This window comes from Falco naumanni, chromosome 3 (genome assembly GCF_017639655.2).
Source record: "Falco naumanni isolate bFalNau1 chromosome 3, bFalNau1.pat, whole genome shotgun sequence".
Lineage (NCBI taxonomy): Eukaryota > Metazoa > Chordata > Aves > Falconiformes > Falconidae > Falco > Falco naumanni.
The window spans coordinates 108,619,917-108,631,178 of NC_054056.1; the positions used below are offsets into that span (position 1 = coordinate 108,619,917).

The 11,262-nt window shown below is 66.5% G+C and overlaps 2 protein-coding genes across 3 annotated transcripts; one reads left to right on the forward strand and one right to left on the reverse strand.

The window, feature by feature from the left end:
• The first annotated feature begins 642 nt into the window (after window positions 1-642).
• Window positions 643-2,462, forward strand: VPS28 (VPS28 subunit of ESCRT-I). 2 transcript variants are annotated; one of them, XM_040587985.1, is made up of 9 exons: window positions 643-755; window positions 869-897; window positions 971-1,008; window positions 1,319-1,426; window positions 1,532-1,637; window positions 1,724-1,825; window positions 1,912-1,965; window positions 2,061-2,152; window positions 2,231-2,462. In XM_040587985.1, the coding sequence occupies exons 1-9, from the start codon at window positions 719-721 to the stop codon at window positions 2,346-2,348; spliced, it is 684 nt and encodes a 227-aa protein (XP_040443919.1). In that variant the 5' UTR covers window positions 643-718; the 3' UTR covers window positions 2,349-2,462. The 2 variants fall into 2 exon arrangements, with proteins under 2 accessions (XP_040443919.1, XP_040443920.1); XM_040587986.1 differs by having other exon boundaries at window positions 644-755; window positions 1,337-1,426.
• A 45-nt stretch (window positions 2,463-2,507) lies between these two features.
• On the reverse strand, window positions 2,508-10,057 carry TONSL (tonsoku like, DNA repair protein). Its single transcript, XM_040587984.1, is given in 26 exon segments — window positions 2,508-2,774; window positions 2,848-2,981; window positions 3,213-3,286; window positions 3,377-3,549; window positions 3,650-3,791; window positions 4,275-4,493; window positions 4,495-4,574; window positions 4,769-4,847; window positions 4,936-5,086; window positions 5,203-5,881; window positions 5,968-6,091; window positions 6,171-6,334; window positions 6,406-6,478; window positions 6,615-6,704; window positions 6,854-6,918; window positions 7,013-7,196; window positions 7,295-7,420; window positions 7,691-7,843; window positions 7,920-8,065; window positions 8,315-8,429; window positions 8,518-8,689; window positions 8,771-8,900; window positions 8,987-9,188; window positions 9,266-9,408; window positions 9,511-9,606; window positions 10,008-10,057. Coding segments are annotated over 26 exon segments (3,939 nt in total). The 5' UTR covers window positions 10,039-10,057; the 3' UTR covers window positions 2,508-2,580.
• Window positions 10,058-11,262: the final 1,205 nt, after the last annotated feature.

The window sequence follows — 11,262 nt, forward strand, 5'->3', positions numbered from 1 at the left end:
TTTGGGCACAGCAGGCAGCCATGCTGTCGCCCCCAGTGCCCGCCGCCCCCACTCTCGGCACCCCCGGCAGATGGTGCAGCTCAGCCAGCAAAAGCGTTGGCCTTCGGCCTTCGTGGGTCACCAGCTCCTCGGTTGCTTCGGGGTTTCCCATTGGCCAAGTAATGAGCCGCTTCCCACAGTAATTAGCCCGCGCGCTGGGCCTCAGCTTCCTTTTGGGGCTGGGGGATTTCCTGGGTCAGTGGGTTGGTGGCCAATGGGTCAGAGGTCAGTAGGCTGGAGGCCAATGGGTCAGAGGTCAGCAGCCCGTGAGGTGGCACTCAACAGCGGGTGGGCCTCCCCCTGACCTTGACCAGCCGCCCTCACCGACACCCGCCCGTGCTCCCACCCACCGGGGGTCTCTGCCGTGGCCATCCCTCAGAGCCCCCTCCCCCACACTGGCCCCTCCCTCCCCCGAGCCCCCCACTCCCCAGAGCCTCCCCTCTTCCTCAGAGACCACCACTCCCCAGAGCAACCGCCCCCGACTCCCCCCTCCCCACCGAGCAGTGCCACCCAGCAGCCCCCGGCGCGGCTTTTCCCGCTAAAACCAGCCGCTCGCCCCGCCCCCCGCCCCGCCCCGCCAGGCGCGACCAGCCGAGCGCCGAGCGGCCGCCGCCATTTTGCGGAAGCGCGGCACAGCGGCAGCGGCGGGGCGGGGGGCGCGGGGTTCGGCCCCTCCGGGATGTTTCACGGTATCGCGGCCCCGCCCGGGACGGGAGGTGAGCGCGGCGGGGGCGGCTCCGCTGCCCCCCCAGGCCCCGGCGGCGGGACGGGACCCCCGGGACCCCCCCGCCCCCCGGCCCCATTTAACGCCGCCCCGTTCCCTCGGCAGCGCCCGGGACCAAGCCGGAGCTGTATGAGGTGAGTGTGCGGCCCCCCCGCCCCCCCCGCCCCCCCCCCCGGGACCCCCCCGCTGACGCCCCTTCCCCCGCAGGAGGTGAAGCTCTACAAGAACGCCCGGGAGCGCGAGAAGTGAGTGTGGGACCCCGCAGCCCCCCCAGTCACACAGCCCCCCCCCCCCCCCCCCCACTGCGGAGCTTCCCCCGTCAGACACCCCCCCCGGGCACACAGCCCCCTCCCCATTGGGGAGCCCCTCCCCCCATCACCCCCCGCATCACGGCCCGTGGTTGGGATGCAGCTCTGGGCCCTCTCCATCGCGCTGCTCTGACCCCCCCTCCCCCAGACCCCCTTTCCCCCACCGCCCCAACCCCCACTCTCTACCGTGGTCCCCGTCCCTCCTGGGCCCCCACTCCCCACCGTGGTCCCCCCTTCTCCACCACGGGCCCCGCTGCGGTGGCAGGTATGACAACATGGCCGAGCTCTTTGCGGTGGTGAAGACGCTGCAGGCGCTGGAGAAAGCCTACATCAAGGACTGTGTCTCTCCTAATGAGTAAGTGCTCGGCCCCCTCAGCAGAGGGTCGGTGGGGTCCCTCCAGCTGAGGGTGGGGGTCTGGGGGAGGATCCCGGCCCTTACCCCCGCCCTGCCACTCCCCAGGTACACGGCTGCCTGCTCCCGCCTGCTGGTCCAGTTCAAAGCCGCCCTCAAGCAAGTGCAGGGCTCCGAGGTCAGCTCCATCGATGACTTCTGCCGCAAGTTCCGGGTGAGCTGAGGCATGGACAGTGCCCCCGGTGCTGGTGGGGCTTCCTGGGTGCCGGTTGCACTGCTGACGGTGGCATCTCCCCACAGCTTGACTGCCCCTTGGCCATGGAGAGGATCAAGGAAGACCGGCCCATCACCATCAAGGACGACAAGGGCAACCTCAACCGCTGCATCGCCGATATAGTCTCCGTACGGTGCCGGGGGGTTGGGGCTCAGCTCCAGTGGGGGCGGGGGGAAGGGACATGGTTGGGGCAAACGTGCTTCTTCTCTTGCAGCTCTTCATCACGGTGATGGACAAGCTGCGCCTGGAGATCCGAGCCATGGACGAGGTAGGGCACCGCGGTTCAGCCACGTGCCACGGCAGTGCCAGGAGCCTCGATTTGGCAGCGCCGGTTTGACAGCTCACCCCACATTCTCTCCCCAGATCCAGCCAGACCTACGGGAGCTGATGGAGACGATGAACCGGATGAGCCACCTGCCCCCCGACTTCGAGGGGAGACAGAAAGTCAACCAGTGGTGAGTGCGCTGGCATTGCTACCAGCACCGTTCTGGCGTGCCAGTGTGCCGCTGCCGCAGCTCCCCCCCTTCTCCCAGGCTCCAGACGCTCAGCGGGATGTCAGCATCGGACGAGCTGGATGATTCCCAGGTCCGGCAGATGTTGTTTGACCTGGAATCTGCCTACAACGCCTTCAACCGCTTCCTCCACTCCTGATCCATCTGGCACGTGCTGGCACTGCTCTTCCCTCCCAGTATGAGCCTCCCAGTCCCCTCCCAGTCCTTACTAGTGTTGAGAGGAAGCTGGGAACAATAAACCTCTCATCTGTCACCTGCCTCACGAGTGCCGGTGACACAGTGACCCAAAAAAGCACCATTTGTGTTCATAAATATAGGCTGTAATGGCTGCGCAGGTTAAAAATCACAGGACGTGGGTGATGCTAGTGCTTTTAGCTGCTCTTACAGAAGAGCTTACGGTGCCGCATGACGGTGCCGAGTGCTGTGCCGGCAGGACCGTGCCATGCTTTGCCAGCATCACGCTGGTCACTCCGTCTGACGTGCTGACTGCAGAGCCGGAGATCTCTGATCTGGCTGGCAGCTCTGGCCCAGGTCGTGTCATCCAACGGCCCCTCCACGGAGCAGCCTGGGAAGAAGGAGGGGGCTGCTGTTAGCTCCCGGGGGGCTTGCCCGTGCCGCTGCTCGCACTGCTGCCCTACCTGCCAGACTGAGGAACTCCAGCCCCCGGCTCCTCTCTTCCAGGGCAGAGAGCAGTGTCCGCAGCCCCGTGGCGCTGATCCTGGGATTGGCTGAGAAATCCAGGGAAGCCAGTGCCGGGCAAGTGGGGAGGCACCTGCAGGTTGGGAGAGATGGCAAGGGGATCCCCCTTATCCTCCCCTCAGCCCCAGGAGGGGTTCCTTTGTCCCCAAAGGGATCCCCCAGGGTGTCCCCGCACCGTGCTCCCATGCTGGAGACAGCACAGAGTCTCCCCTGGTTGGTGGAGGGTCAGGCTCCTGCTGCACGGACTTGCCCTGTCCACTCCTCATCGCCCCCAGACTTCCCCAGGGTCCCCTTGTCCCCTCACCTGGCCACCTCCAGGATGTCACTGTCACCCAGCCAGTTCCCGGAGAGCGTTAGGTGGCTCAGAGCACAGCCCTCCTGTGGGAAGGACACACCGGTGTCGGTGTCGGCACAACCCCGGGCAGCATGCTCCCCCCAGTGGGGTCCCCCCATGGGGCTGGCTCTCACCTGTGCCAGGTACCTGCCGAGGGCCCCGGTGAGGGGCCGCAGCCCCGGCCTGGTAACAGAGCCCAGCTCCAGCCGGCCGAGGCTGTGGCACGCCAGGCCACTGAGGAGCCGCTCCAGCCCCGCTGCGCCCAGGGCATTGCAGGACAGGGACAGTGTCTGCAGCCGCGGTGCTCCTGGGGAGCACATGCCGGCACGGTCAGAGCCACGTGGTGCCTGGCGAGGTCAGAGCCACGCAGTGCCCGGCACTGCCGGCATGGGGCTGCAGCCACTTACCGTCCAGGGCGAAGGTGTCGGTGAAGCCGCAGGCCTGCAGCCGCAGCGTGGTGAGCGCCGGGCAGCACCGCAGCAGCAGGGCCAGTGGCTGGCAGCTGGCATCACCCAGAGGGTTCAGGCTCAGGTCCAGCTCCTCCAGGCTCTGCCGGGACAGCCGAGTGTTCAGGGGATGGAGAAAAGATGTGGGGACACAGGCAGGGTCGGGGAGGGGAAGAGATGTAGGGGATAGGTGAGAAGTTTTGGGGATGAAGAGGATCTTTGGGGACAGACATGAGAGGTTTAGGGGATTGACAGGACAGATTTAGGGGAGACAGGGCAGATTTAGGGGACAGGCAAGAGATCTGGGGATGGATAAAGAAATCTGGGGGACAGAGAAGGTGTTCGGGGATTTGGGGGACAGGCAAGAGGTTATGGGGATAGACATGAGAGACCTGGGGGATGGAGAGGGGGTTTCAGGGGGAGAGAAGGGGTTTCAGAGATGAACAAAGAAATCTGGGGGACAGATGAAGAGATTTAGGGGGGATCAGCCAGGCACCCCGCCTCAGCCTGGCAAGGCCAGCACCAGGACTCCCAGTCCTGCCAGGATGGAGGTGGGACTCCCAGCGCCGCCCAGCGTCGGCCCTACCTGGAAGGTGCCGGGGTGCTGGGGCACGAGCTGCCGCAGCCCCTGGGCGCCCAGACGGTTCCCAGCCAGGTCGAGGAGGGTGAGGGCGGGCAGGGTGGCCAGCGTGGCCAGCAGATCGGCGGCCATGTCATCCGACAGCCCGCAGGCACGCAGCCAGAGCTGCCGCAGAGGTGCCTGCAGCTTGAGGGCCCGCAGCAGTGGGGGGAGGTGGGGGGGGGCGCAGGGCCAGGCTACCCCCGATCCCCAGCCCCGGGCTCTGCTCCTGCAGCTCCATCACCTTCAGCAACAGCTGGTGCGGCTCTGCAGGGGCACAGGGGGAGGTGTTGGCGGCCTTTGGGTGGCCCTGGGGGGGTCCCCGGGGCCTCCTCAACCCCTTTAGGGACACCCTAATCCTGCTGCTGGCCCCACACTGGCCCATGACACGTGTTACCCCCCCAGAACAGGACCCTCGATCCCAGTGGAGCCAGTCCCTGAGGGGCTGGGGGGGTCCTTACCCACAGCCAAGCTCTGGCAGGCCCTGCGGTACCGCTCGGCCAAGGGCGGCAGGTCCCAGCACTGCACCTCTGCCAGCACCTGCCACGCCAGAGCGACACCGATGGCACCGCTGCCACCACTGGCAACGATGCCCGGCATGGGGTGGGGGTCCAGGCTCAGCACTCACCTCCTCGTTGCTCTGCAGGACGTCCCCAACCAGGTCCTGGGGGGCCAGGAGAGCCCCCTCTTTCTTGAGGGTGAGCCGCGGCAGCAGCCCACAGGTTTGGTAGTACCGCTCGGCTGCCCGCTCCGCCAGCCAGCCCACGGCACGGCTCTCGCTGCCGCAACAGCAGGACCCGCAGGGTTACCCACGAGTGCTGCTACCTGGCACGGGGGTCCCAAAGGGGACGCTGGGGGGGGGTCCCAGAGCAGGAACGGGGAGAAAAGCTCTCACCTCTGTGGCACTGGGATGAGGAAGACATTGTCCTGGACCCGGACGCGGACCCGGAGGGCAGGCAGGGCAGTGGGTGGGCATGGGGGGCTCCCCCTGCCCTCACCCTCAGTGGGGAGAGGGGGCCCGGCTGCCTCGGGGGGTCGGCATTCCCGGGAGCGCCCCAGTGGGATCCTCTCCACCAGGCGGGTGAGGCGGCTCTGCACGCTCTGGCGGTGCCGGGGCTGGTGCTGGGCCGGAGCAGGGACCCCGCCATCGCTCTCCAGCCCCGTGCTGTCCTCTGAAGTGGCTGCCGGCTCCTGGGGTTCCCGGCGGGGCCGCTTACGGCCCCCCCGGGACCCCCCTAGGTCGTCTTCCAACCAGTCATCCTCCTCCAGGTACTGCTCGGCCGGGATGAGGGCCGGCCGTGGTGCCAGCTGCCGGCACGCTGTCATGGTGCCGCCACCCAGAAGGGACTTGGCGCTGCCGAGGCCCCGGATGGCGGCTTCGTACTCGGCCGACTCCAGACCCGCTCCCTCCCGCCTGCCGAGCCCCGGCACCCGCTGCCGCTTCTTCACCGGCCTCAGCGGCGACATGTCACTGTCCCCCGGCTCCGCCACTGGTGGCGAGCAAGGCTGCGGGGCTCGGGGCTCGGCACGCTCGGCGTCGAACAGCGGCGAGTCCTGGGAGAGCTGTGGCGGGGCTGCAGGGGGGATGCCGGCACGCTCAGCCCACTGCGGACACCCCAAAAGCAGAGGGCAGCGGGGGGACGCCGGCGCTGCATCCCACCTCGTCCCGCCGCCACCTCCCTGAGCAGGCGCTCGGCCGCCCAGCACTGCTGCCGCGTCTCCTGGTCCAGTTCCTTGCTGTAGGTGTTCGCCCACTCCTCCAGCGTACCCAGCGGTGTCAGGCCCTACAGGGGGGACACAAGGCCAACCCAGTGCACCCCCCCTGCCGTCTTAGGGTCCCCCCTCCCCATCCCAGCAGCTCACCCTGGCGTTCCTCGCCGTCACCGACGCTCCCCGCTGTACCAGCAGCTCGGCCACCTCAAAATGGCCACAGCTCAGGGCATCATGCAGGGGGGTGATGCCCTCGCAGCCTGGCCCCCCAGGGTCATCCAGCGCCGCCCCGCAATCCAGCAGCAGCCGAACGATCTCTGGGAGACAGGAGGAGGCGGAGGTGAGGACAGGGGGGCTCTGCCCATGCCCCCATCCCCCTGCAACTCACCCAGGTGCCCATGGTTGCAGGCTTCGTGCAGTGGAGTCCAGCCGCAGTAATCGCGGGGGTTCAGGGGGTGCCCCTAGAAAAGAGGGGAGTGTTTGGTCACGCTGGGCTCAGCCAAGGGGCCGCAGGGACCCTCTCCCGCTTCCCCAGAACGACCTGCAGCTCCTGCGGACCCCCCCGCAGTGTGGGGGACCCCCATTCCCCTCACCTACCTGCTTGAGGAAGAGCTGGACGCGGCGCAGGTCACCCTCAATGCAGGCGCGGTGCAGGGGGGTCTCACCCCGCTCATTCCGCCGGTTCCACTGCTGACACAGAGGGGGATGATGGGGACCCCCGGAAATGCACCTCAGCAACCGTGAGACCCCCCGACCCTCTTTGGAGGAATCAGGGGAAGGGGGAGAACCCCTCTCACCCTCTACGGGGGGTCAGGGGGAGACCCAGTACCTCTCACCTTGCTGATCCGCCGGCGCCCGGGGACGCTCTTGCTGTAGCCGTCGAGTTCATCTTCCTCCCCCTCTGGAAAAGATCCCCCACCATGAGGGAGACCCCAATCTGTGGGGACACTGCCAGGGGACCTGCTCCCCCCAGAGCTCCCACTGTGCCCCCTCACCGCTCTCCGACAGCTCCAGCTCACTCTCGTCCTGAGTCTCACTACTCTCCAGTTCTTCCTCTTCCTCCTCCTCCTCCTCCTTGCTGGAGCCCCCCAGCCCCTGCAGCCGGGCCACGGTGCCAGCGGCAGCCTCGGTGTCACCATCCCGCAGCTGCAGCAAGTGGAGATGCTGCAAGATCTGCCTCTGGGGAGGAAGAAGAGAATGAGGAAGGTCACCTGCCAGCCTAGGGGCAGACACACACACACACACACACTGGGAGGGGTTCCTGTCCCCCTCCTCACCTGCAGCCGGGGATCTCCGGCCACCTCCGCTCGCTCCAGGGCTGTTTGGAAGCAGGGCTGCAGCTCGGCACGGGGCTTGCCCGCCTCCTCCATGGCCAGTGCCATGTTCAGCCATGTTTTCCCCTCCTGGGCACAGCTGTGGTCAGTGCCTGCCTCCAGTGGGGGCTATGCCGAGCCATGGACCCTCCCCAGGCAGGGCATGAGGGTCCCACACTGAGCCCCACAGCCTCCCTGAGGGGCGTGGGCCACCCCACCCCACGGGTCCCCACAGCCACCGTGCCCTCGTCACCTCCCACGCCAACACAGGGATAGCCTCGATAAGCACCCCCCTCCATAGCCAAGGGACCCAGGGAACCCCCCCAAGGACCAAGGAACACCCCCAGGGACCCAGCTCGCCTCCAGTGCATTGCCCTGGTGCAGGGCCAGCTCCTGCTGGTAATGGTGGACAGCTCGCGCATGGTCCTTCAGGTCTCCAAAGGTGGTGGCCAGTGAGACATGGATGACGGCCAGCTCCCCCGCTGGCCTCCCCAGCGCCTGGGCAAAAGTCAGCTGCCCCCAGGGACACCCCATCAGCAGGGACGACTCCCTGGGACCCCCCCCCATCCCTTCCACCAGCCCCACTCACCTGCCTCTGGTAGTACTCTGCAGCCCGGCCGTAGTCCCCGTGCTTGGAGAAGGTGTCCCCAAGCTGCTCGCAGAGGGCCAGGGCTGCTGATGGGTCACTAGCCGCTGCCTCCTCCAGAGCCTCCTGCAGCCGCATCACCTTGGTGGCTGTGGGGGTGACAATCAGGGCGCATCAGAGAACCCCAGAACCACTCCAGGGGAGGGTCAGCATCCCTTCAAGTGTCACTGGGGACCTGTGGGTGTCCTCCCAGCCCTGACCCACAGCAGAACAGAAGAGGAAGGGCGGGGAATAGAGCAGAGCTGGGGCCAGCGTGGGGCAGCATTGGCAGCCCCCTGGGACACTTCCCCTCTCCTGGGGACACTGTTCGTCTCTTGAGGACACTGTCCCAGGCTCACCATAACGGAGGTTGGATCGGATGAGGTCTCGCTGCCAGGGCTGCCGCGAGCCCAGCATGTAGGCTTGCTTCAGTGAGCGCTTGGCGGCCGCAAAGTCACCCAAACTCAGCAGGACCTGGGTGACAGCGGGGACATCCATCACGGGGGGCACCAAACCCTGGGGGAGTGCGGGGAGGGGTCTGGTGCTGGCTCCCAGCACCCACCTGGGCTGTGCTGCTGCAGCACTCGCTCTCCATCCCCTTCTCCTTCATCCTGCGGGCACAGTCGCGTGCCCGGGCCAGGCAGCGCAGGGCCCCGGAGTGCTCACCCTCCCGCAGGTGGATGCTTCCCAGGTTGAAGTAAGCACGGTAGAGATCTTCATAAAGCTGCCCCTGCCTGCAAACGGAGCCACTGCTGCTGCTGGTTTCCCCCTAAACCCGCTGCCGGACAGCTCCCGCCAGCCCTGCCCTTCCTTACTCGGAGAGGAAGATGCTTTTTTTGATGTAGTTGTCACACTTGGCTGGTTCCTTCAAGCTGTCGTAGACCAAACCCAAGTTGAGGTACAGCCGGGTCCTCATCTCCGTCAGCTCCCGGTGCGGCACAGCTCCTGGTGAAAAAAACGGCCACTCTGGGAGCTGGCGAAGCCCTCCCAGGGTTAGGATGTGCCTCTGCGGCCACCCGGCGCAGCTTCACCTTCCAGTTTCTCCTCCACAATGGCCAGGCTGGTGTGGAAAGCCTGTTCAGCCTTGCGCAGCGCCGGCAGCCCCGCTGCCTCCTCCCCCTGCGTGCGGCTGTCTGCCATGAACATGTACGTCCGGCCAATGGTGGCCCAGGCTCGTTGTTGCTCCGTGTCATCTGACAGGGACCGGGCCAGCTCCAGATGCTGGTGTTGGTGCTGCAGGGTGGGGGAGAGGCCTGAGACCCCCGCCGACCCCCTGACGTGCCCCCTGCCCCCAAGAACCGGGCCCCCACCTTCAGCGCAGCCTCATAGTTCTCCAGCTCCGCCAGGCGCTCGCCGATCTTGCGGTGGGCCACAGCGCAGCCGATGCTGTCCCCGGCCCCCTCCAGCAGCTGCAGCTCCTGCCGATGTTCCTCCAGAGCCTCCTCGTAGCGTCCTGCCGGCAACCGCGGGGGCTGTCAGAGGCGCCGGGGCGGGGGGAGCCGAGGAGCCCCCCCGGCTGTGGGGGCGGGGGCCGAGGGGGACCGCGAGGACGCACCATGGCTGGCCAGGATCTCCCCCAGCTGGTTACAGACCGCAGCCTCTTCCACCAGGCTCCCGCTGCGCTGGGCCTTCTCCTTCGCCTTCTGCAGCTCTGCGGGGTGCGGTGACGGGGGGCTCAGCCCAGTGTGACCCCCCCCACGGCCACGCGTACCCCAACATGGCCCAGGACTGGTGGGGACCCCCCCCAGGGACCCCCAAAAGTGCCCAGCGCGGCCCCTTGAGCTGGGGGGTGGGGGGTGTCTACAGCCCCCCTGGGGCGGCCCGCCGCGGGCGGAGGGCTGAGGAGCTTGGGGGGCCGGGAGGGGGCTACCGGCGCGGGGAGAGGGCCGGGCGCCGTGTAGGGCACCGGGCCGCGGCCTGGGGGGCGGCGGGACTGGGGCAGGCCCGCGGAGCCCGGGGGGGCCGCTCGAGGGGGGGCCGAGCCCGGGGTGATCCAGAGGCCCCAGGGCGTCCCGGGGGGTCGCGGGGGATCCTGGGGGGTCCCGGACTCACGGCGAATCTCCCGCGCGCTCCCCGCGTTCATCCCCCGCCGTCGCCGCCGTCGCTGGGCCCCGGCCCGCCCAGCCGCGCCATTGGCCAGCGCGCCGCCACACTTCGCCAATCCGCGCGGGGAAAGCCGGGAGGCGGTCTCCCATTGGCCACAGACGGAAGACGGGTCCGCCTCCCACTGCCCGGGACAGGGACTACCACTCCCGGCATGCCCCGCGCCCGGCCGCGTGGGGGCGCTGGGAAGGGGGCGGCCCCCGGCTGGGGTCATAAGCGCTCCCAGTGCGCCCCGGTGCGCTCAGTAGGCCTCGGTGCTCCCCCGTAGGTCCTAGTGCTGGTCCAGTGGCTCCCAGTATCCCCCAGTGCCCCTCAGCCCAGTGTTCCCGGTACTCCTAGTGCTCTCCTGTAGCTCCCAGTGCTCCCCAGCCCAGTAGCCCCAGTGATACCAGTACCCCTACTGCTTTCCCGTGGCTCCCAGTAGCCCCCAGTACCCCCCAGCCCGGTAGCCCCAGTGCTTCTAGTAAGTACACCCAGTGCTCTCCAGTGGCTCCCAGTGCACCCCGTCTCCCCACCCACCCCCCCCCCCGCCCCCGTTTCCCCAGCCGCAGCCCCAGTTGGCCCCTATCACCCATTACTGCAGGGCAGGGAAGAGCTAATTAGTGGGTGGCCCTCATTAAGTAACCCAGCAGCACCTGCTGCCAGCAAACTCAGACCCTCGGGGTGGGGGGACAGCACCCTGGGCAGCCCTAGGAGCCCCTGTGCTCCCCCACCTCCACCCCTTGTCCCTTGCATTACTGTAGTGATATAAAAGTGATTAATTGATTCATTAAGGAGAGGGCCGGTCTGCTGTCAAAACCCCTCCCCTTTTAGTTTACATCCCCCTCCCCCCTCTCCAGTTTTGGTAACCCCCCCTCAAAAAAACTCAACACCTCCCCAACCCCCCAAAAAAAGGCAATTCCAAGTTGGGTTAAAACCAAAACTGAGTTTGGGGGTGGTTGGGGTTTGGGTTGTTTTGGTTTTTTTTTTTAACCCTCAAGTTTTCATAAAAGAAAAAAAAAAAAAAAAAAGAACCCTCCCTGTTTGGTTAAAAATAAAGAGAAACACTGATTTATTAAAGAACCCCCAAACCTTCTGTTTTGTTTAAATAAAAAAACAACACAAAAACACAACAAAAAACCACATGCCAATTCTGATTTTAAAAACTGTCGTTTTGGTTAGAAAAAAAAAGAAAAACCAAAGCAAAATCCAAGCTCCAATTTTG